Source organism: Ranitomeya imitator, chromosome 9 (genome assembly GCF_032444005.1).
Source record: "Ranitomeya imitator isolate aRanImi1 chromosome 9, aRanImi1.pri, whole genome shotgun sequence".
NCBI lineage: Eukaryota > Metazoa > Chordata > Amphibia > Anura > Dendrobatidae > Ranitomeya > Ranitomeya imitator.
In genome coordinates this window covers 136,349,100-136,374,299 of record NC_091290.1, presented here as the reverse complement: position 1 = coordinate 136,374,299, position 25,200 = coordinate 136,349,100, and the positions used below count along the sequence as shown (strand labels likewise).

The 25,200-nt window shown below is 43.1% G+C and overlaps 1 protein-coding gene across 2 annotated transcripts in view; it reads right to left on the bottom strand.

Moving 5' to 3' along the window:
* LOC138649068 (17-beta-hydroxysteroid dehydrogenase type 2-like) overlaps nucleotides 1-21,519 on the bottom strand; it is a 34,164-nt gene extending 12,645 nt beyond the window's left edge. For both annotated transcript variants that reach the window (XM_069739171.1, XM_069739172.1), the window contains exons 1-3: nucleotides 21,177-21,519; nucleotides 3,368-3,580; nucleotides 709-894 (exon numbers count right to left, since the gene is read on the bottom strand). In XM_069739171.1, the coding sequence (XP_069595272.1) occupies nucleotides 709-894; nucleotides 3,368-3,580; nucleotides 21,177-21,453 (676 nt within the window). In that variant the 5' untranslated portion in view covers nucleotides 21,454-21,519. The remainder of the gene's footprint in view (nucleotides 1-708; nucleotides 895-3,367; nucleotides 3,581-21,176) is intronic.
* Between the last annotated feature and the right edge of the window lie 3,681 nt (nucleotides 21,520-25,200).

The following is a 25,200-nucleotide window of genomic DNA, read 5'->3' as shown; positions in this document are numbered from 1 at the left end:
TTTTTTATGTTTTATATATAAAATTAGGAATAAAATATAGGTTTAGAATTCTAATTTCTGGCATCATTATTGTATGTTTGATAAATAGCTACTGTTCTGCTGTGTCCCTACAATGGCCATTACCAAGAAGGAGCTCGCTGGCTGCTCAGATAATAATGCAGACTTTTGGAAGAATTGGTTAAATCTCATGGATATTGTCTTAGACTCCTGAAAACCAGCGGTGATTCATAAACGTTTCTTCTATTCTAAGTTTTTAGGGGCACGATATCCAACGATGGTTATGTTGGCAGCTATCACTCCCAACTACTCTATGCAACAGCGCTGTGTTCTCTATGAAAAAGCCACTGCCAGACTCCTCTAGCGGTGTCTCATCTCGAAAAGAACAAAAGGGATCTGGAGTCCAAAATTGGACATGCCCTATTCTCCCCCTACATCATCTATCAAGGGAGGTCTCATACACAGAAAGGGAACACTCAACAGTTGGCAACTCCCATGAAGTCTCAGTCTAGCACACGGTGTACGGTTCTGACTGGATAACCTTGTATAGAGTAGTGTAATCTGATATACCAACATATTCTGGTCCAATGGAGGCCAAAAGGAGAGATTTTTGCCCTTTCTAATGTAAACCAATATAGTACACGTGGACGATAAAGTGAGAAACAACTCGTTATCTACTATTCTCACCATATGCTATACTAATCCTCTTACCCGCCATACTAGATATGGTCACGAGTCTTCCCTTGGCTTTCCTGAGTAAGGGCATAAACATCTTGGTGACTTCAACGACTCCAATGAAATTCACGTCCATACATTGCTTGTAGACGCTTATGGGTAGCAATTCTCCATCAGCCATGTAGCCAAGAACTCCAGCATTGTGCACGATCCCCCAGAGACCTAGAGCAAGGAACGTAAAAAGCTATGTTAGCATGAATACTTGTGCTCGACATAATGCCGGGGGGTACTGCTTCTCAGATTGGGATCTGGACTCTTCCAGGAAATATTACCTGGGAGAATATAAGTAGATATTCCCTAGATAAAGGGCTTTACCACTGGAGACATTGGCTACCGAGAGGCTCAATACCAAAAGCTCTTTAGAACAATTGGAGTCCATGACTAATGAAATGGCCAAAGTGACCACCTGACCGGATCACTAGACTTGGTAGATGGCTTCTCAGCAGGGCCCTACAGCAGTTACATGCTAAAGTGACCAATAGAAGTCTTCTTTTATGTGGTTCCAGATGATGGATCCAGTAGTTTGGGTCCATACACTCAACAACTGCCCAGTCGGAAGTGAACATGAAGCTTATGGACCTTAAGGCACAATCTGTAATAGATTCACAAATTACTATCTATAAGACTGGGGTCCTTTGGGGGCTTCAGACTCAGAGGTCGGGTGTGACGGATACCTCCGCATGCTCTATAGCGGCACCCCTGTGTCCAGTAATGGCTCTGATGTCACCTACTGATTGTCTATCAAAGATCTGCCCATTATCAAGGCTTCTTAATAAGATTTCTGAAAGTGGAAGCTCACCCCATTACTCTGTACATCCGGCAGCCATGGTTGCTACAAACAGCTAATCCTGGAGCGTGTCTGATGTTGGACCCTTGCTGATCTGATATAGATGACCTGTCCTGATGAAAGTCCATCCAGGTCATATTCATGGAAAACCCATAACCAATGTTCAAGAGCTTCTTGTGTCTCATCTGCTATTAGTATTCACTGCATTAACTGTACTCTGAAAACCTACATCTGGTCGGTCCCTATAGACGGTAGATTACTATGAGATGTTTCTTTGGTCTCCCAAGGTTGCCTCTGTTTAATTCAGTGGAAGCTATTCACCGCCGAAATATATTCACAGTCAGTCCCGTCCATTGTGAGCTTGTCTAACGAGCATATTTACATTCAGACACAATGTATGCGTCGGCTGCATCTCATCCCTTCCATATCTCCATGCATAATTCCATCATTGTAGGCTTTGCTTAGAAGATATCTGCTTCCAGTATCAGCTGTTAAAAAAATCAATGCTCCTAAAAAGGTGTCTCAGAATCCCCTTGTGTAGGACTCTTCGCTTTTGCTGGTGGCACCATACGATCAACGATCATTAATACTAAATGCATGTCGATTGATCAGTGTACGCTGATTTCAATAGCCTATGATGGTCCTTGGGATAAAGAGTTCAGCTGGCCTAACATGGAAGGTATCTTTATCCGCTGGTATTGATGTCATCAGAAAACGATCCAGAGCTCAACTGTTGAACGAGATTGACCATGCTGGATTTCGGCAGATAAATGGCTTCTAGACGTGTCTTATTGGTCTCCCCTTTAAAAACAAACATGCACGCCTGACCAAACATGCATGTTAGACTAGAGTTGGCAGTCATAGCCATAGCCAACCTTCTCGTGTACGTTGGCTTGACACTCTAATCCAAGAAATATCAGGGAAGAAATCTAGAGGTCTTGTAGGATAGGCGTGACTATGAAAAATGAGCACAGCATGTTTAGTTGGGCTTTAACCTACCAAGACTCCTGATCAATAGTTATGTCGGCCATTTAACGGGATTAGGTGCCAGGTCTTAGCTAATGCCTGTCGGTAACTTTACACAAAAATATAGCAATGAAGTGCTGTGAAATATTCCAGTGACCCAACTAAACACGCCGTGCTCATTTTTCATAGCCATGACTGCGGTTCACATCGAGCATTTTGGGGTCTGCCACCACAAAAGGACTGTTCAAACCAAACAGTTGAGTGCACCTTCCAACCTACGTATTGTCCATCTATCGTTAGCCCTAAAAAAAGGCCAGAGCTGTCAATAAAGGAAGAGAAGGATGAAAATAGATGAAAAACAAGTAAATGGGGAGACATTTTTGTGCGGACAGGCTCCTTTCTATGTTTTGTTCATGAGTTGTTTTCATCTTTAGGTCCATGAATGATGAAGTCACCAGACAGGCTATCAAGCTGGCGCCGGCTCAGTCGGTCTAAACATTGTCATATACTGACCTCATTACACACAGAAATATGCGAAAGAGTCTACATCTAGTGCTCATCAAACCTGGATATCCGCTTGGGTAACCCACTAGAATATTATCTTAAGTAGGTTTGGTCTACGAGTCATTGTCTTAATTCTGATTCTTTCTTCTGTGTCCACATCTGTGTTGGATATTTTTTGGACAAACATCTCGGCAAAAACCGACAGACAATATTAAAAAGTGATGAGGTCCATCTAGCACGAAGCTGATGTTAAGGGAGTCCTACTCTGCTTTACTAATGGCCGTGTAGTCTCCATTCCATGCTTCATCACTATACGGAGAATATTATAGTGGTCCGGTGAGAACTCTTAAGAGTTTACAGAATTTCTAAAGTATGTACCTGCATCTTGAACTCGATTTTTCACTTCGTCGTAGACCGTTTTTATCTGTCCTTGGTTTGTGACATCAAGCTGGATCAACGATAGCCTTGAAGAACAAACCCTTCTAAGTTCTTCGGCACCTTGCCCTTTCTTATCCAAAACACCGGCGTAGACAAGAACCCCCAGTTCATCAAAGTACTTAGCTAAAGCGTGTCCAAGTCCCGAATCACACCCTAAACATGGGAAAGAAAAGTGAGAAAATATTGTAAGACCTATCCAAAGCAAACATCTCACCCCCACATAACCCAGGAATGGCATTTGTTGACTATAAGCTATGAAAGTCTACAGAAGCATTAACTGTCTTGGTGATTTCTACATCAGTAACCACATAGCCCAAGGCTCGGGTTGATTGGAGGAGACATTGTTTTTCCATTAGAGATAATCCCTTCATTTAACAAAATAGCAAACACCTTCTGACATACTTTGCGGGTAAATTTCACATTACAAAGAAGGGAATTGTTTCTTCAGGTCTGTAGTTAGTGCAGGAAGAAAATAAAGCTTCATATGTGGAGAAGTCAAATCTGTCTCCTTGACTGTACATTTTAATGAGAAAATTCCTATGTAAATAGGTTAGATTAAAAGTGCTGTAGACATCTGCACGACATGAAGGCAACCACGGTCAACTGAAGTGACAGGACCAACTATGACCTTGGAGGAATCACCGAAAACATCTGGACAAAACGGCTGAAGCCAAAGATCCATCTAAGTGGATTGGAGGAAACGCCCTAGCCGCCGGTAAAATAGATTCCGGTGAGAGGCAGATATAATCAACTGAAGACAAACCCTCAGACATCAGTACAATGTGGAGGCAATTTGAGTACTCAAAAAGCAACTAAAAACTTGAAATAGCCGAGACATCTTTACAACATGGAGACGGCTGAGGTCAAGTAAACTAATTCCTTGGAGGAAATGACTGAGACATCGATACAACACAAAGGGAACAATACTAGATCGAAGATTAAAGAACGACTAATTTCTTGGAGTAAACACCAAAAACATTGGCACAAGGACGGTGACAATCATTTTAGATTTTCAACACTTTTCTCCTCTTCAAGGTCCATCTCTAACTTTCAGTTCTCTCTGAGCTAGGGGGTGGTGTTTAGTCGTTATAGTGTCTCCATTATACTGAACTCATCGATATGAAGGATTCCTGCTGTTCTGTATCTTTGTAGCTTATGTTCAGAAGCAGCGTGGAAGACATTAGAAGACGTACTGAGCATTATGTAGCTGTGAATCCAGCTCTAGGGGTTAGCAACACTTACTAAAAATCTGTACCAGCATGGAGGACATTATAAAGCAGTCCTGAGCATTTTGTAGCTGTGAATCCAGCTCTGGGGTTAGGAACACTTACTAAAAAGCTATAGCAGCATATGGGACATTATACTGCAGTCCTGAGCATTTTTTAGCTGTGAATATTGATCTGAAGTTAGGAACACATACTAGAAAGCTGCTGCAGCAGCAGCATTGAGGACATTATACAGAAATACTGTGCATTGTGTAGCTGTGGATCCAGCTCTTGGGTTAGAAACACTTGCTAGAAAGTTTCAGCAGCATGGAGAACAATATACAGCATTAGTGAGCATTGTGTAGCTGTGAACCCAGATTGGAGGTTAGGAACGCATACTAGAAAGCTGCAGCAACATGGCGGACATTGCACTGCAATACTGAGCATTATGTAGATGTGAATCCAGCTTTGGAGGTAGAAATACATACTAAAAAGCTAAAGCAACATTGAGAACACTGTTGTGAAATACTGAACAGTACAGTTGTGAATCTAGCACAGAGGTGAGATATACACATATCCAGAAAGCTACAGTATGATCTGTCGGAGTTGTCTCTGCCTCTTCTCTCATTCTGCTACTCCTTTCTTCCCCATCACTCTCTATAGACTTCAATTGGCAGCTGTAATCTGATCTCTCAGTAGTTAAGTTCATATGTCTGTCTAATTTTGACCAAGGATTTGTGCGGTTTTATTCAGGATGAATTCAACAGGCAGAGGAAGGGAGTAGGGGTAGAAAAGAAGTGGCTCAGAAACGGAGACAAAAAGGCATACTCCTCCGACAAGATAGATTACAAAGTTTATAAAAAAAATGACAGTATCCATTTAAGATTATTTTTTAAGGATTGTGCTGAATAAAGAGGTTTTTTAGCAATAGCAGCACCCTTGTACTTAGGCCATGTCAATGGGTGGCGCTGTTTCTGGAAAAAATATTCATTTTCATCTGATCGTAAATCTGAGGCTGATAAGTTGACACAAACTTCAAAGCTGAGTGCCAGGGTCAATACACTTCCCGCTATTTTCGAACATCAGCCTTGTTTACTTGTGTCAAGGTGGAAAATGTGGATTTATTTCCTCTGAAATCTCCTCGTCATCATTTAATATGTGAGTATCTGACTAGATCTCGGGAGAGATGAAAGATCGACTTCAACTGCGCTGCTCCTATTCCGGGCGGATGATCAAGAACAAGTCAAAGTTGTTTCTATGAAGATCATGATGCTCCGACGCGCTCTCAATACATGATATAAATAATTTAGTTTCTTTTAAAGGAGGCAAATAACTTATTGCTTCCAGAGAAAAGGTATAAAATTCTCTTTAGATTAATAAATATTAAGGACAATAATAATTAAGGGGGGTAAGACTAAAGTTGTCAGAAAACACCGATCGTTTACTGTTCTCTCTTCCTGCTACTAACTCTGATCTTCATAGACTTTAAAGGCAACCTGTCACCTGAATTTGGTGGGACAGGTTTGCGGTCATAAGGGTGGGGTTTTAGGATGTTTGATTCACCCTTTGCTTACCCGCTGGCTGCTTGCTGGCCGCAATATTGGGTTTAAGTTCATGGTGTGTCCTCCGAAGTACACGCCTGCACAAGGCAAGATTGTCAGTGACCATCTGGATGATCCAGAGGAGGCACGGGAGAAGGTCATGTGATCAGATGAAACCAAAATAGAAATTTTTGGTATCAACTACACACGTCATGTTTCGAGGAAGAAGAAGGATAAGTGCAACCCCAAGAACACCATACCAACTATGAAGCATGGTGGGGGGAAACATCTTTAGGGGTATTTTCCTGAAAAGGGGCAGGACAACTGCACCATATTGAAGGGACGATGGATGGGGATATGTATCGCGAGATTTTGACCAACAACGTCCTTCCCTCAGTAAGAGCACTGAAGATGGGTCGTGGTTGGGTCTTTCAGAAAACACAATGCCAGAGAAAATCTTTGAGGGAGCTGAAATGTTGCCCAGTGACAGCCCCTAAACCTGAAAGATCTGGAGAAGATCTGTATGGAGGAAGGGGCCAAAATCCCTGCTGCAGTATGTGCAAACTTGGTCAAGAACTACAGGAAACGTCTGACCTCTGTAATCGCAAACAATATTTAGCCAGAAACCTTTAAGTTCTGTTTTTGTATTGTGTCAAATACTTATTTCATGCAACAAAATGCAAATTAATTATGTAAAAAATCATACAATATGATTTTCTGGATTTTATCTCTCACAGGTGAAGTGAACCTACGATAAAAATTACAGACCTCTCCATTCTTTGTAGGTGAGAAAACTTGCAAAATCAACAGTGTATCAAATACTTATTTTCCCCACTGTACATGTTGTAATTAAAGTGATTAGTGTTATAATAAGCCATAGACTCAGAAAAGCAAAGTGAAAAATATCAACATGAACCCAACAGATATTGTACTTAATAGGGAAAAATGATGATGTGTATGCAAGAAATGTAAATGTGCACAGCGATGGACTAAAATCCTGCATGCATGGCCCATGAATCAAGGATACAAACCCCACTATTACTATGTTATCAATCTGTAGCCTCCTTTATGCTTATTTTCTTACACATCCCCTGATGAAGCTGCAGGCATGCAGCGAAACGAGTGGAGGTTTTTTTTTTTTGTGTATCACATTCTGGGGTCTCTCCGTGACATATACCAGTGCTGTCAACCTATTGCATATATCTTTATTGCATTTTGCCCTTTATCACTGGATACAGAGCATTATATTGGGTGTCTTGATGTTTTTATGGCTGGTTTCTGTATAGCGTTTTATGTGTGATAACATTTATTGACTTTTATGGGTGTGCTTGTTACTCTTGTATGGCTATTCTGGTTGTCTTGTAAAGGGACATCACACGAAATCGGAAAATCTGAGGTATTACAAGACAGGAGCAAAGATCAGGGAAATAGCAGAACATTAAAACTGCAGGTACAATAGGTTATCCTTAGCCCTGAAGGAGGCAGCCTTTTATTTTAAGACTATCCTGGAAAACTTCAAAGGGCATGTGTCAGCACGTGTTCACATATGGAAGTAGTGGTGCAGCTGTTTAGGTGCTTGTCCCCCAATAAAAAGTTATGCCTTTGTTGTAGAGATTCTATGTACCAGGCATCAGAAATCTAGGGTAGAATCCACACGTTAAGCTTCAAAGCCTTGTAAGAAGTCCTAAAGCAATGACACCCCTTGTATGTGTCGTCTTCACCATTTACTCATTGCTGGCCCATCGGATCATTACTATATAAAAGTATACAAAGGATAGGAGATAACATCCCAATCGATGGGATTCTGACCATCGTGGTTCCCACTGATCCTCAGAACCGGCGAGGTTCTGAAGAGCAGAGGACCATCATGCGCCCTACAGCTCTCCATTCATTCTTTGTGGCAGCGCCAGAGATTGACGATCTTGGTTCTGATTGTTTAGATATATTGGACTTTTCTCTGGAATTTTTTGGGACTAAAACCCTCATGGCAGCCAAACTTCCTCCCTCCCCATAGGACTTGTTCAATCTTCAAAGAGCAAATGGTTTGTAAATCTCTTGGCAGCTGCTGGTCTCCGGTGGTAAATAAAATGATGATTTATGGAGGGATTAATGGACCCAGTGACCAGACAGCTTTAAAGACGTTCTCTATCAAATTAAACTATCACTGACAGGTCGCAAATGTCTAAGATGTCCAGATGGGACCGTGCGTAATTTATAGCCTTACCATGTGTCTAACATATGGGATGAGGTTCATTCAGCCGCAGACTTTAATGCACCCACAGGAGATGGAAATAAATAAGGAAATATGTCCTATAGTCTATGCCCCCCCCCAACCCCTCCAAAAACACAACAATCCATCACTTAAAGGGATAGTTCCATCTTACACATTTAATGAAAAAAATGGGACTTCCGCTAATGCGGAAGTAGTTGCGCATGTGCGGCACTCTCCAATAATTTTTTTTCTAAAGCTCTGAAAATAATTGAATGTTTGCTTATTTTTTTACAGGAAAGAAATATATCTTGGTACCGTGTTAGCCATTAAAAGGTATCAACCACTGAGGACTCTCATTTCTAAATATTTGCTTATTTTTTTGAAATCCAAAGAAATGAGTGGGAATATAAGTTGGTATGCATGCAAGGTATAAGAGCACATTCACACTGGCCATTGAACAGATAAAACTTAAGATAGTAACAAAATAAACATATACCCTATTGTAAATAAAAAACAAAATCATATAAATAAAGTACTTGGTAAATGCGGTTTTTGATAAAAAAAAAAATCACAAAAGTCATCCAACTGTGACAAGGTGTATCCAAAATAGAGATCAGAACGATCCCGATTGGGTTCACCTTGTTGTGGTTGGATGGCTTTTATGATTTTTTTTTTAAATTATAAAGTGTTTATGAAGCGCCCCCAGACGCAGGGCCACGGGTTACTCGGTACCGGTCCTCTCTGTCTCAGTTCTTGGGTTGTCACGGTGGCTGGACCCGGTCCGTGACCCTGCTAAGGGGCGTCCAATAAAAGGGGTGATGAAAGTCGGCTAAAGTTTCGTGACGCCACCTGTGGTATTCGGTCAGGTCGACCGATGCTGCTTGGGGTCCACTGGGGTGATGTGATGGCAGCTAGATGGTTTACCTTCCCACAGGTGAAGTGTATCCCCAGGGCTTCCCAGTAGTGTAGGTGGCGATGGTGTGAAGTGCAGTCAATAACGAGGACACAGGGTTGCAGTCTCTTTACCTCTTTACTGAAGACTTCGGGATCCGCAATCCAGAGCACTGTTAACAGGGCTGTCTGAGACCGGCCGGTCCGAAGGCACATCTAGAGTTCCCTTTGCAGGTGGAAATCGTTGCCTACCACTAGCGCCTGTGTGTTGTAGTGCTTCCCTGCTGAGCATTCGGGATAGTCCTCACAACTTGTTCTCGTTCTTTCTCTTTCTCTCTCTCTCCGTCCCCCAAGTTTATCTGGATAGGACGCACCCGTTTGACAGGAAGGCTCGGAGCTTTTCTGGGACCCTAGAGACGCCCCTCTCCACGCTTGCCCCCTATGTCTGCTTAGGTGATGTAAGGTAAACAGCCAACCTATAATTAACTGTCCTGCGGTATTTGAAGTAAGGCATAAAGTCAGTTACTTCTTCGGTGTTCCGGTCACCGGCTACGCGCCTCAGTGGGATGTTGCCGTTCTCGGGGCACGACTCCTACTGGCTCTCCTTTGTGCTTTGATCTCGTTTCTCACTGTCCACAATATTCTTCTCCTCGTGTCCTTTCTTAGGATACCGCCGCAAGGTAGTGCAGGCGCGGTTCCGTTGCTTTCTCTTCGTTCTGCTAGGCCCCTGTCAGGTCCTCCCTGGACTTTCCCAGGCTGCGTTCTGTCCTAATGTGTAATGTGTGCTTGTAATACCTGGTCAGGTGAACTCCTTTAGTGCAATCAGACATAACATCACCCTCCTTAGCGGCAGAGTGACATTACTGCAACGACCAGGTCTCTGGGGCGCTGCACTTACTAAGTACCCCAGGTTATTTCTACGTACTTTTGATGTTTACTTACAGCAGGGTATATGTTTTCTTTGTTTCTATCTTTGGTATTCATTTTGTAACTCCTGTAGAAATGAATGGAGAGAGATGCTCAGCTGTGGTCGCTTTGCCATTCACACCGGACAGCACTCGTACCTGTGATATTCTTTGGGGCTCTTTTTTTGTCTACAGGTCAGAGGAAATAAGCCCTGATCAAAATAATAAGACCGCTTTTTTGGGGGGGAAATATGGAGACATCGGTAGTGTGAACCTACCCTTTTAAAGATAGCCAAAAACATTTATTTTCAGAACTCTTATTGGGATAGATTGCCAGGCACTGCGATGTGAACATGCTGTAAATAGCTCACATGGGAATAAACGCTAACTTCCTGTTCTTTAGGGAAGACTTTTCAGAAGTCTCACTATCAGCAGAGGCAGGATTATGATAGGTAACACCAATAACACAAAAACATGATTTAAACAGTAGGTCATTTTCAGAAGATAGATTTCCTTTACAGGGAATCTGTCAGTAGGATCTACCCTTCTAAACAGTCTATATGAGCGCGTGGGTCACAGGAAGCGGAATAAAAAGACACCTTGATATCTGTGATCCGATATCTTGTTCGAGAGAAATCCACCTTTTTCTTAATATGTAAATGAGCTGTTAAGATCTATGGGCCGGACATAGATCTTCCCAAGAATCTGCCTCAAGAGCTTATTATAAATGAAAGGAGATGTTATGAGTGTGAGATATGTAGATCATGAGATCAGCCTGTCAGTCATTACATGTCTCACACTGGTAATCTCTGGAGGAAGAATCTGATGGAGATCTATGTCCGGCCCATAGATCTTAAAAGCTCGTTTACAGATTAATAAAAAGGTGGATTTTTTCTGGAATAAAACATCGGATCACATATATCAAGGTATGATTTTATTCATCTTCTTATGACCTGCATGCCCATATAGACTGCTCTGGAAGGTTGAGCCTACCTACAGATTCTTTTTAAAAGGGAGTGTAACTTCAGAAAGTGACCAAGAGGTTGGTTTCCAGATTTCCTGGACACATTATCTGATGTCTGCTGACAGGTTGTCTTTAAAAAAAAATAAAAAAAAAAAAATAAAAAAATATTCTCCGTTATGTGAAATTTAGCTACACAACTTTCCAAATGTTTGAAAATTTTCAGCCAAATTTTTTTTGTCAAATTTTACAAAAACTTCAGAATGTCAGTAAGAGCAAAGTTGCTTTTTGCCAGTAACAGGCTCCTGACCTAGAAACTTTTCCTTCTCTTTACAATTTTACCCTTTTGTTTTTTTGTTTTTTAAACTTTTTTTCAAAACATAAAAACTGTAAATGTCTTTTTAAATAATAGATCATTAAACGAGAGCGGCCGGGCGGCGGAGGACGTGTTATAGTGAAGGACTGGCATATTCAAATAGCAAAGGACAATTTGATGTAACGGTTTCGCTGGTGGAACTTTCAATAGTACATTACAGAGAAATACAATTTCCCTTAGTTATGGCGCAGGGGAACATTGGTTTTTATAGACTTTGCCTGGGATTTATGGACAATCTCTGTATTTGGGAGTCATTGGCGGCCTGTGGCAAGGAGAAGCAGGCATGCCCGGATCGCTGAGGCATCTAAACATGGTCTGTAAAAATCTCTCCCCTGCTGCACTCCCAGGAGGACACTGTCTCGCTCCATGACAAAAAGTCCAGCTATTTTTTAACCCTTAAAGGGCAGAGGACACTGCCAGCCCCTCTCTCCCTCCCAGAGCTGTGACATCACCTATTGTGAATGGTGGATCCTGTGTAATCTACTGTATATAGAGGTGTTATCAGTCATTGTACAGGAGGAGGAGGTGAGCTGTGATATCACCTATTGTGAATGGTGGATACTGTGTTATCTACTTTATATAGAGGTGTTATCAGTCATTGTACAGGAGAAGGTGAGCTGTGACATCACCTATTGTGAATGGTGGATCCTGTGTTATCTACTGTATATAGAGGTGTTATCAGTCATTGTACAGGCGGAGGAGGTGAGCTGTGACATCACCTATTGTGAATGGTGGATCCTGTGTTATCTACTGTATATAGAGGTGTTATCAGTCATTGTACAGGAGGAGGAGGTGAGCTGTGACATCACCTATTGTGAATGGTGGATCCTGTGTTATCTACTGTATATAGGGGTGTTATCAGTCATTGTACAGGAGGAGGAGGTGAGCTGTGACATCACCTATTGTGAATGGTGGATCCTGTGTTATCTACTGTATATAGAGGTGTTATCAGTCATTGTACAGGAGGAGGAGGTGAGCTGTGACATCACCTATTGTGAATGGTGGATCCTGTGTTGTCTACTGTATATAGAGGTGTTATCAGTCACTGTACAGGAGGAGGAGGTGAGATGTGACATCACCTATTGTGAATGGTGGATCCAGTATTAGCACTCTGTATAGAGGTGTTTTCAATCATTTTATTTTGATTTTCTCTGTGAGGATAATAAACAGGATAAACAATTATATATATGCGCAAAAGTTTCTTAAATAATTAAAATAAACAGCTTACATGTACGCCTCCTAACGAAGCCCAGAGCAGTGAAACGCGCGTCGAGGTTAGGCAGCTGCTACCTGTTAGTTCTTAGGCATATTGTAAAACATTAATACAGACCTTGATTTCCCCTTTAAGAGCTAACTTGTAAACGTTTCCTACCGTCTTAGCAATGGTGGCATTATAAGCTTTCCAACTACTCTGGTCGATTTGATGCCACTTCTACATTTCTTTCTACATTACCACTTTGATCTTTGAGGAGTTGGAGGTAAATCAGGACAATGGAGAATTTAAAGTGATGCCCCGTGTGGAGGTCAATGCCAAGCGACCAGGGAAGACAAACTTGAAGAATCTTTTTTGCAAAAATCTTAGTCAGATAGTAGCAATCGTACTGTTAAATTGCGCTCCACAGTCTGGCCCCCCGTGATACGAGCCGCCGCGCTCAGCGAAGCGGTGTAATATAACGCTGACACTTAGGTAATCCCTTTCACTGTTAATCAAATAACTCGGGATCAGCACAAGCGAAACTTATAACTCGCAGACAGATCCCCCGGTGACTCATATTGAGGGGGAAGGCAAATGTTCTGATTAATACAAATACCGGGATTACCCCGAAATTAAGGAATTTTTTTTTGCGCTCCGAACAGATGTATTTATTGATATCAATTTGGGGTAGATACGATGTCTTGATTGCCTATTGTTCCATTTTATTGCAATGTTGTTGCGTCCAAAAAGCCCCGTAATTATAGTATTTCTCTTCCTTTTCTCGGTACGCCGTTTACCTATCAGATTAATTTACTTTATATTTTGATAGATCAGACTTTTATGAACGCAGAAATACCAAATATGTGTATGTTTTATTTTTAATAGGCCAAAAGGGGAGTGATTTGAACTTGTGTTGATTTTTTTTTCATGTTTAAGTTTTTTACTGGATTTAATAGTCTGTTGTGAGTTCTGTATTTGGGCTCCCTCTGGTGGTTACTGATGGTACTGGGTGACTTGTGTTCTCTGCGGTCTCTGGTGTCCACCTGTTCCATCAGGTTATGGGAGTTTCCTATTTAACCTGGCTTTTTTGTCATTTCCTCGCCGGCTATCAATGTAATCAGCGTGTCTTTTTACCTCTGCTCCCTGCGTCTGTTATCTTCAGGACAAGCTAAGTTTTGATTTTCCTGTTCCACGTTTTGCTTTATTTTTGTCTTAGTCCAGCTTGCAGATATGTGATTCCTTTTTGCTGGTTGCTCTAGTGGGCTGATATTACTCCTCATGTTCCATGAGTTGGCACATGAGTTCAAGTAATTTCAGGATGGTTTTTTGAAGGGTTTTTCGCTGACCGCGCAGTTCACTTTTGTATCCTCTGCTATCTAGCTTTAGCGGGCCTCATTTTGCTGATTCTGTTTTCATTTCTACGTTTGTGCTTTCCTCTCATTTCACCGTTATTACATGTGGGGGGCTGCTATTTCTGTGGGGTGTTTCTCTGGAGGCAAGTGAGGTCTGTGTTTCTTCTAATAGGGGAAGTTAATCCTTCGGCTGGCGCGAGACATCTAGGAATCATCGTAGGCACGTTCCCCGGCTACTGCTAGTTGTGTGTTTAGGTTCAGGATCGCGGTCAGCTCAGGTTCCATCACCCTAGAGCTTGTTTGGTTTTTGTGCTTGTCCTTTGGTGATCCCCTGCCATTGGGATCATGACAGTATAGCCGGCCAGAAAAAATTGGTCATCGTTTTGGCTGAAGTAGGAGGAAAAGTAGTCTGAGGAAGTTTTTTTTTTTTTTTTTCCCCCTCCTCAGTGTTTGCTGCCTAGCCTTAATTGCAGCTTGGCTGCTTCTTTCCTCCTCTTAATCCTTGAATGGCTCTGACCTCAGCTGTTTATCATGGACATCCAGAGTTTGGCTTCCAGCCTGAATAATCTTGCTGCTAAGGTTCAAAATATACAAGATTTTGTTGTACATATGCCTATGTTTGAACCTAGAATTCCTATCCCAGAGTTTTTTTCTGGAGATAGATCTAGTTTTCTGAATTTTAGGAACAATTGCAAGTTGTTTCTTTCCTTGAAATCTCGCTCCTCTGGAGACCCTGCTCAGCAGGTCAAGATTGTTATATCTTTCCTGCGGGGTGACCCTCAGAATTGGGCATTTGCATTGGCACCAGGGGATCCTGCGTTGCTCAATGTGGATGCGTTTTTTCTGGCATTGGGTTTGCTCTATGAGGAACCTAACCTAGAGATTCAGGCTGAAAAAGCTTTATTGGCTCTCTCTCAGGGGCAAGATGAAGCAGAAATATATTGTCAGAAATTTCGGAAATGGTCGGTGCTTACTCAGTGGAATGAGTGCGCTCTGGCTGCAAAATTCAGAGATGGCCTTTCTGAGGCCATTAAAGATGTTATGGTGGGGTTCCCGGCGCCTACAGGTCTGAATGAGTCCATGACTATGGCTATTCAGATTAATCGGCGTTTACGGGAGCGCAAACCTGTGCACCATTTGGCGGTGTCTTCTGAACAGGCACCTGAGATAATGCAATGTGATAGAATTCAGTCCAGAAGTGAACGGCAAAATTATAGGCGGAAAAATGGATTGTGTTTTTATTGTGGTGATTCAGCTCATGTTATGTCAGCATGCTCTAAACGCACAAAAAAGCTTGATAAGTCTGTTGCCATTGGTACTTTACAGTCTAAGTTCATTCTGTCTGTGACTCTGATTTGTTCATTATCATCCATTTCCGTCGATGCCTATGTGGATTCAGGCGCTGCCCTGAGTCTTATGGATTGGTCATTTGCCAATCGCTGTGGGTTTAGTCTGGAACCTCTGGAAGTTCCTATTCCTTTGAAAGGAATTGATTCTACACCTTTGGCTATGAATAAACCTCAGTACTGGACACAAGTGACCATGCGTATGACTCCCGTTCATCAGGAGGTGATTCGCTTCCTGGTACTGTATAATTTACATGATGTCTTAGTGCTTGGTCTGCCATGGTTACAAACTCATAACCCAGTCCTGGACTGGAAAACAATGTCTGTGTTAAGCTGGGGATGTCAGGGGGTTCATGATGATGCATCTTCGATTTCTATCGCTTCATCTACTCCTTCTGAGGTTCCGGTATTTTTGTCTGATTATCGGGAGGTTTTTGAGGAGCCTAAGCTCAGTTCGCTTCCTCCTCACAGGGATTGCGATTGTGCTATAGATTTGATTCCTGGCAGTAAATTCCCTAAAGGTCGTTTGTTCAATCTGTCAGTGCCAGAGCATACTGCTATGCGGAATTATGTTAAGGAGTCCTTGGAAAAGGGACATATCCGTCCATCTTCATCCCCTTTGGGAGCAGGTTTTTTTTTCGTGGCCAAAAAAGATGGTTCCTTGAGGCCTTGCATAGATTATCGTCTTTTGAATAAGATTACAGTCAAATATCAGTATCCTTTGCCATTGTTGACTGATTTGTTCGCTCGCATTAAGGGGGCTAAATGGTTCACTAAGATTGATCTTCGGGGTGCGTATAATCTTGTGCGGATAAGGCAGGGTGATGAGTGGAAAACCGCATTTAATACGCCTGAGGGCCATTTCGAGTATTTGGTGATGCCTTTTGGACTTTCTAATGCTCCTTCTGTCTTCCAGTCTTTTATGCACGATATTTTCCGTGAATATCTGGATAAATTTATTATCGTGTATTTGGATGATGTTTTGTTTTTTTCTGATGACTGGGAGTCTCATGTTCAGCAGGTCAGGAAGGTGTTTCAGGTCCTGCGGGCCAATTCTTTGTTTGTAAAGGGTTCTAAATGTCTCTTTGGAGTCCAGAAGATTTCTTTTTTGGGGTATATTTTTTCCCCTTCTACTATTGAGATGGATCCCGTCAAGGTTCAGGCTATTTGTGACTGGACGCAGCCTACATCTCTTAAGAGTCTACAGAAGTTCTTGGGCTTTGCTAATTTTTATCGTCGCTTCATAACTAATTTTTCTAGTGTTGTTAAGCCTTTGACGGATTTGACTAAGAAGGGTGCTGATGTTACTGATTGGTCTCCTGCGGCTGTGGAGGCCTTTCAGGAACTTAAGCGCCGGTTTTCTTCTGCTCCTGTGTTGCGTCAGCCAGATACGTCGCTTCCTTTTCAGGTTGAGGTTGATGCTTCCGAGATCGGAGCGGGGGCGGTTTTGTCACAGAGAAGCTCAGTGATGAAGCCATGTGCGTTCTTTTCTAGAAAATTTTCGCCCGCTGAACGGAATTATGATGTTGGTAATCGGGAGCTTTTGGCCATGAAGTGGGCATTTGAGGAGTGGCGTCATTGGCTTGAGGGTGCTAGACATCGTGTGGTGGTCTTGACTGATCACAAAAATCTGATGTACCTTGAGTCTGCCAAGCGTCTGAATCCTAGACAGGCTCGTTGGTCACTGTTTTTCTCCCGTTTCAATTTTGTGGTTTCATACCTGCCAGGTTCAAAGAATGTGAAGGCGGATGCTCTTTCTAGGAGTTTTGTGCCTGACTCCCCTGGAAATTCTGAGCCCACTGGTATCCTTAGGGATGGGGTGATTTTGTCGGCTGTCTCCCCAGACTTGCGACGTGCTTTGCAGGAGTTTCAGGCGGAGAAACCTGATCGTTGTCCGCCGGAAAGACTGTTTGTTACGGATAATTGGACCAGTAGAGTCATCTCCGAGGTTCATTCTTCTGTGTTGGCAGGTCATCCTGGAATATTTGGTACTAGAGACTTGGTGGTCAGGTCTTTTTGGTGGCCTTCCTTGTCGAGGGATGTGCGTTCTTTCGTGCAGTCTTGTGGAGTTTGCGCTCGGGCTAAGCCTTGCTGTTCTCGGGCCAGTGGATTGTTGTCACCTTTCCCTATCCCGAAGAGGCCTTGGACGCACATTTCCATGGACTTTATTTCGGATCTCCCTGTCTCTCAAAAAATGTCCGTCATATGGGTTGTGTGTGACCGCTTTTCTAAGATGGTTCATCTGGTACCCTTGCCTAAGTTACCTTCCTCCTCTTAGTTGGTCCCTCTGTTTTTTCAAAACGTGGTCCGTTTGCATGGCATTCCGGAGAACATCGTTTCTGACAGGGGACCCCAGTTTGTGTCTAGATTTTGGCGGACGTTCTGTGCTAAGATGGGCATTGATTTGTCCTTTTCGTCTGCATTCCATCCCCAGACGAATGGCCAGACGGAACGAACTAATCAGACTTTAGAAACTTATTTAAGGTGTTTTGTTTCTGCTGATCAAGATGACTGGGTTTCCTTTTTGCCGCTTGCCGAGTTTGCCCTTAATAATCGGGCTAGTTCTGCTACCTTGGTTTCTCCTTTCTTTTGTAATTCGGGGTTTCATCCTCGTGTTTCCTCTGGTCAGGTGGAGCCTTCTGATTGTCCTGGAGTGGACATGGTGGTGGATAGGTTGCATCAGATTTGGAGTCATGTGGTGGACAATTTGAAGTTGTCCCAGGAGAGGGCTCAGCAGTTTGCTAATCGCCGTCGCCGCGTGGGTCCTCGACTTCTTGTTGGGGACTTGGTGTGGTTGTCTTCTCGTTTTGTTCCTATGAAGGTCTCTTCTCCTAAGTTCAAGCCTCGGTTCATCGGTCCCTATAGGATCTTGGAAATTCTTAACCCTGTGTCGTTTCGTTGGGATCTCCCGGCATCGTTTGCTATTCATAATGTGTTCCATCGGTCGTTGTTGCGGAAGTATGAGGTACCTGTTGTTCCTTCGCTTGAGCCTCCTGCTCCGGTGCTGGTGGAGGGTGAATTGGAGTATGTTGTGGAGAAGATCTTGGATTCTCGTGTTTCTAGACGGAAACTCCAGTATTTGGTCAAGTGGAAGGGTTATGGTCAGGAGGATAATTCTTGGGTGATTGCCTCTGATGTTCATGCTGCCGATTTGGTCCGTGCTTTTCATAGGGCTCATCCTGGTCGCCCTGGTGGTTCTCGTGAGGGTTCGGTGACCCCTCCTCAAGGGGGGGGTACTGTTGTGAGTTCTGTTTTTGGGCTCCCTCTGGTGGTTACTGATGGTACTGGGTGACTTGTGTTCTCTGCTGTCTCTGGTGTCCACCTGTTCCATCAGGTTATGGGAGTTTCCTATTTAACCTGGCTTTTTTGTCATTTCCTCGCCGGCTATCAATGTAATCAGCGTGTCTTTTTACCTCTGCTCCCTGCATCTGTTATCTTCAGGACAAGCTAAGTTTTGATTTTCCTGTTCCACGTTTTGCTTTATTTTTGTCTTAGTCCAGCTTGCAGATATGCGATTCCTTGCTGCTGGTTGCTCTAGTGGGCTGAAATTACTCCTCATGTTCCATGAGTTGGCACATGAGTTCAAGTAATTTCAGGATGGTTTTTTGAAGGGTTTTTCGCTGACCGCGCAGTTCACTTTTGTATCCTCTGCTATCTAGCTTTAGCGGGCCTCATTTTTGCTGATTCTATTTTCATAACTACGTATGTGCTTTCCTCTCATTTCACCGTTATTACATGTGGGGGGCTGCTATTTCTGTGGGGTGTTTCTCTGGAGGCAAGTGAGGTCTGTGTTTCTTCTAATAGGGGAAGTTAATCCTTCGGCTGGCGCGAGACGTCTAGGAATCATCGTAGGCACGTTCCCCGGCTACTGCTAGTTGTGTGTTTAGGTTCAGGATCGCGGTCAGCTCAGGTTCCATCACCCTAGAGCTTGTTTGGTTTTTGTGCTTGTCCTTTGGTGATCCCCTGCCATTGGGATCATGACAATAGTCCCCTTAGGGGACTTGAAGCCAGTCTTGGGACTTCAACAACTCTATAATATGACTTCAAACTCGCTAATCCTCACAGCGTGCAGTGTGTGCACGGTCAGGATTCTCCGGAGTCAGGAGTGTGTCATGCCGACTAGACGTGCACAGTCTTGCTCAATACAAGTGAATTGAGGTTAGACACGTCTAGTTGGTATGTGACCTGTCATTTGCTTCCGGAGAATCAAAAGAGCGCGCACTCCGCACACTGTAAGGATTCACAAGTCTATAGTCACAGAGTTACTGCATTCTGGAACCCCTTTAAAGACTACGCCACTCTACTAAAATCCATAAATGATTCTGAGATTGACTTGCAATCTATGGAGCGCATGCGCATCTCCATAACTGGGACCATTACTCACATATGACATATAGTCTTCAAAGGTATAGTAGGTTATTTGACAATCATCCCATAGGAAATAAATTCTACAAATTGGCTCCAAAATGGGGTTGTCTTCTGCTGGACTTTTGGGATAATTTGTCAGAAGCTTGGTCCAGTAGAGCGCCCTCCGGTGGGCCAACCAAGAAGCGAGGCTCAGACTTTGTCACTGGTTACTGCTAACAAGCATTCTAGAATTCTTCTCCCCGATCCACCGCCAGCATCTTACATAACTTCAAGACGTTCTGATGTAACAATAAGTCTTTCTGTGACCTCTCAGCTGATGACAGATGTCTTGCTGACAATCCTTTATCTTCTAACACTTATCTATGTTTTGTTTTTTGCTTTTTTTGCAAAAACAGGTTCCTCCGAGATCATCCATGACTTGGCATCAATTCTATCGCGAAGCTCAGATGTCTACATGAGATGTTCTCCAAGTTCTAGACACAGCAGATTTCTGTTTCTTGGATCCACGCGACTAAAGAAGTCAACAAGTTTTCTCTATGAAACTGAAATTTCTATGGGTGTGTTCACATGTTGCATTAATGCTGCAAACAAATACCATTTTTAAACATATCCTATGTGCTTGTTCACACACTACATTTTTGCAGCGGGAAAACGTCACATATGCGTCATAAGCGTCTATTTTCAGCAGCATTTTTTCTGCAGAAACCCAATTGATCACTTTTCTGAAATACCCGGGAATCTCTGGCAGGAAAGCGATTCATATATTTAATATTTATGCACTTTCCTAACAGATCTATGAAGTTTTGACAAAAGGGAATTGCTCTTTATGCAGTTGTCTGATCTGTCAGTCTAGGTCTCTAAGAAAGATTTAATATGAACACAACATCTTATCATATCTTATAAAGCAATTTCCATTGGAGCAGTTCCCTAATATCTAAAAAAAGGATGGATATTTATGCAATTCCATAATATACTGGGGGAATTGCTATTTATGCACTTCTCTAACTTATCATTCAAGGTCGTCATACAGGGATTTGGTATCCATACAATCATTAATGTACTGTGTCAGTATAGGAAATTGCTTTTTATGCAAACCCCAAATATATAAGCAATTGCTATTGATGCAGTTTCCGAACATGGGATTTCATGTTTTTTTGCAGACAAGGTTTAAACAGAGGAAATCGCTTATGATGCAATTCCCCAATATATCAGTATAAGTTCCATTAAAGGATTTGATAATCGAGCAATTCCATCATTTACCTTTAAAGCATCTGCTATGGAGTTTCTTAATGTATCAGTAAGCATTAGACATTTTATTGCAATTCCCAAGTTTTTTGGATGCAATTGCTAATCATGCAATTCCTAATAGGAGGGGTGTATGCTGGAAACTGTCTTACCTGTGATGAGCACGGTCTTGCCTTGAGCCGTCAGCATCCTTCGCACAGGTATGGAGACGTAATAGAGGGCACACGCCGCCACGAAGAGGGGGAGACCCAGGTGGCTGCAGAAGACGCAGCTGCAGAGTATCTCCAGCAGAAGAAGGGACAACAGGTAGGACACGGACACATTCTCTATTTTCACCTTGTTCCTAATTAATTTGTGAGCGACTAATCCACTGAAGAGAGCGCTGAGCGCGACGTACGAGAGCGCAGAGTCACACTGGACAGTTTCCATACTCAGGAGTCACGCTGACAGTTGTGACAAAGTTTCATTCAACGGGATGAATGGCAGAGGCTGCTAATAACCTGCTGCTTTAAATAATCATTTTCCTCCCACCTCTTTTATGTGCCTAGGCCTTTTTTTTTTTTTAACCCCCACCTTTCCCTTTGTTGGGCATGACTCCTCCTCCCTCCAGACTTCACTCACATGAGAAGTTTTCAGAACTCATTCATAACTACTACGTGATGGGAGGGAGGAGGACGAAGCAACTGGAGAAAAAGTTATAGATGCTCCGATCTTACTCATTTTATTAATGTCCCATAACTCCAGGCATTGCTACAAAGATCCAGTGATTATGTACATCCTGATCCATCTAGTTCATGAACGTCAGTGATCTAAAGGCGCAGCTATGACACAACCTTGCAGCAAGTATTGAATTTCCCTGCAGCGCCCCTACAGGAGACAATGTTATGCCACGCAAGCCCTGCAGCCAATCAGTGGCCACGAACGGCTTCCACTCTCACTTCTTCCATTAGTCCGATGTTCATGCGTTGGTACAAACGGAAGTAGTAAGCGAGGCCACGGATTGGCTGTAGGGTTCACATGACATAACATTGTCACCGGAGACCCGGCGCCGGAACGGGATGTTTATAGGATAGTATTATCTTAAAAGGGGATCTATTTTTTTAAAGGAGTTATCCAGGTAGTGGACAACCCCCTTAATGTCGAGATCACGTCTATTTATTAAGGGTAATGTCTTTATTTAAAGGGGCTCAGTGACTCTTAGCAGCTCATACCGTCAACTCAGGTGGTGTTGATGAGCTCACTGATGAGCTGCAGCGCTGTCAATGTAACAACCGGACAACAGACAATCACAGACAGCACTTTTTGGGATTTCCAGCCTTTGGGGAAACTGCAGCTCCCAGTCATGGTTAGTGGTTGGGTGAAACCATTTATTGTCAAACTACTGTTTTGTCTTTTTAAATCATAATTGGAGTGCCCCCATGGGGCCGTGGGGTACTCGGTACCGGGTCCTTCGGTTCACAGGGGGATGTCACGGTGGCTGACCCGGTCCGTGGCCCTGGGACGTTCGTGTAAAAGGGAAAGGTCTTTAAAAGGATAAAGTTTGTGTTCGTGACGCCACCTGTGGTATTCGGTCAGTGTGACCGACGCTGCTTTAAGAGGTCCGCTGGGATGATGTTATGGCAGCTAGATGGTATACCTTCCCACAGGTGAAGTATATCCCCAGGGATTCCCGGTGTGTAGGTGGTGGATGGTGACAGGCGCAGAGAAGAACGAGGACACAAGGTTGCAGTCTCTTTCCCTTTACTGATGGCTTCAGCATCCACAGTACAGAGCACAGATCACAGGGCAGGCAGAGTCCGGCCGGTTTGGAGGCAAGTCCAGAGTCCCCTTATCCAGGTGGAAATCAGTAGCCTTCCCTTGCGCTGCAGTGTTGTAGTTTCTTACTGCCTAAGGCTTCACATAAGGGTCTCACAGATGTAATGTCTCTCTTTGTCCCCCATATAGGATAGGACAAACCCGTTTGACTGGTGGCTTGAGGCGGTTTATAGGGACTGTATCATGCCCCAGCCTCTAAGGGGTGCCACCGTGCCTCCTGGGTGTCGGGCGGACAAGTAACGTGAAATTGGCTGTCCTAACGGTCTCTGGAGCAAAGCATAAAGTTCCTTGCTCCCTCGGTGTTCCGGCTACCGGGCTTCTGTGCCTCAGAAGGAGGCAGCCTGTGTAGGGCTGGTCCCCTTCTAGTATCCTCTCCTTTGCTACGACTTCCTTGCACGCTTGCTGCAATACAATTCTGCCTTCGATGTCGCTTCCTAGGAGCTGCAGCTCTGAGGGCATGCACAGCTCTGTGTCCTTCTCCTTCGTTCTCTGACAGGATCCCACCCCTGCCAGAGATCAACTAACTGAGCTGAGCTCAGCCAGCAACTGGCTAACTTTCCCTACAGGCGACCAGTTTTACCAATGTGGGGAGTGACCTAATAAATAGGAGCAAGAGCTCCCCCTGGTGGCCTGGAGTGTGAAATGTGTTGCATGTTTGTGATACCTGGATGCAGTTATCCTTCTTTGCTTCCAAACGTAACATAACTCTCCCCGAGAGGAAAGCAATACCACTGTGAGGACCAGGACCCTGGGGCGCCACACTATGACAACCAAAAACATCCAAATGACCCTGATCAAAAGTTCACATGCCCCATTTCTTAATACCGTGTTTTGCCCCTCTAACATCAATGACAGCTTGCAGTCTTTTGTGGTAGTTGTAGATGAGGTTCTTTATTTTTTTAGATGGTGAAGCTGCCCAATCTTCTTAGCAAAAAGCCTCCAGCTCCTGTAAATTCCTGGGCTGTCTAGCATGAACTGCGCGCTTGAGATTTCCCCAGAGAGTCTCTTGACCTCAATATCATTGAGCCAGAGATGGCCACTCCAGAACCTTGACTTTGTTTTGCTGTAGCCAATGACAAGTCGACTTGGCCTTGTGTTTTGGATCGTTGTCACGTTGGAACTTCTACGTACGTCCCATGAGCAGCTTCTGGGCTGATGAGTGCAAATTTACCTCCAGTATTTGCTGATAATGTGCTGCATTCATCTTTCCTTCACCTTTGAGCAAGTTTCCTGTGCCTTTGTAGCTCACACATCCCCAAAACATCATTGAGCTACCTCTGTGCTTTACAGTAGGAATGGTGTTCCTTTCATCATAGGTCTTGTTGACCCCTCTCCAAATGTAACATTTATGGTTGTGGCCATAAAGTTCAATTTTGGTCTCACTACTCCAAATTACCTTGTTCCTGAAGTTTTGAGGCTTGTTTCTGTGCGGTTTTAAGTATTTTAGGCGAGATACTTTGTGGCATTTGCACAGTAATGGCTTTCTTCTGGCGACTCGACCATGCAGCCCATTTTTCTTCAAGTGCCTCCTTATTGTGCATCTTGAAACAGCCACACCGCTAGTTTTCAGAGACTCCTGTATTTCAGCTGAGGTTATTTGTGGATTTTTCCTTGCATCTCAAACAATTATCCTGGCAGTTATGGACGACATTTGTTTGTCTACTTGACCGAGGTTTTTTTTTGTTTTGTTTTTTCCTAGCCCCTTATTTTCCATTTGTTAATCACAGTTTGAACACTGCAGACTGGCATTATCAACTCCTTGGATATGCTTTTGTATCCCTTTGCTGTTTTATACAGGTCAACAACCTTTTCCCATAGATCCGTTGACAATTCTTTTGTTTTCACCACGACTCACAATCCAGAACTGTCAGTGACTGGATGAAAGATGCAAGAGTCTCTCAGGATCCCAGAAACTCACTCAACTTTTATGCATACACTGATTACAAGCAAACAGGTCACAGGTGAGGATGTTAATTTTAGCATCCATTCAAATCCATTTGTGTCAATGTCTGTGCCTTTAATCTAGCCAAAATTACCAGGGTATATTAACTTTTAATCAGGGTCATTTGGATGTTTTGGGTTGTCATTAGGATTTAAATAGAGAAAACACAGAAGTTTGACAATAAATGGCTTCACACAACCACTAACTATGAGTAGAGAAAAAGTTTTTGTTTCTATCTCATTCATATTCTCTGAAAAAAGGCCAAGAAAGCAAAAATTCTACTGGTGTATGTAAACTTTTGAGCACAACTGTATTAAAAAAAAAATATATAACTACTATAATACTGCCCCTATGTACAAGAACATAACTACTATAATACTGCTCCTATGTACAAGAATATAAACTACTATAATACTGCC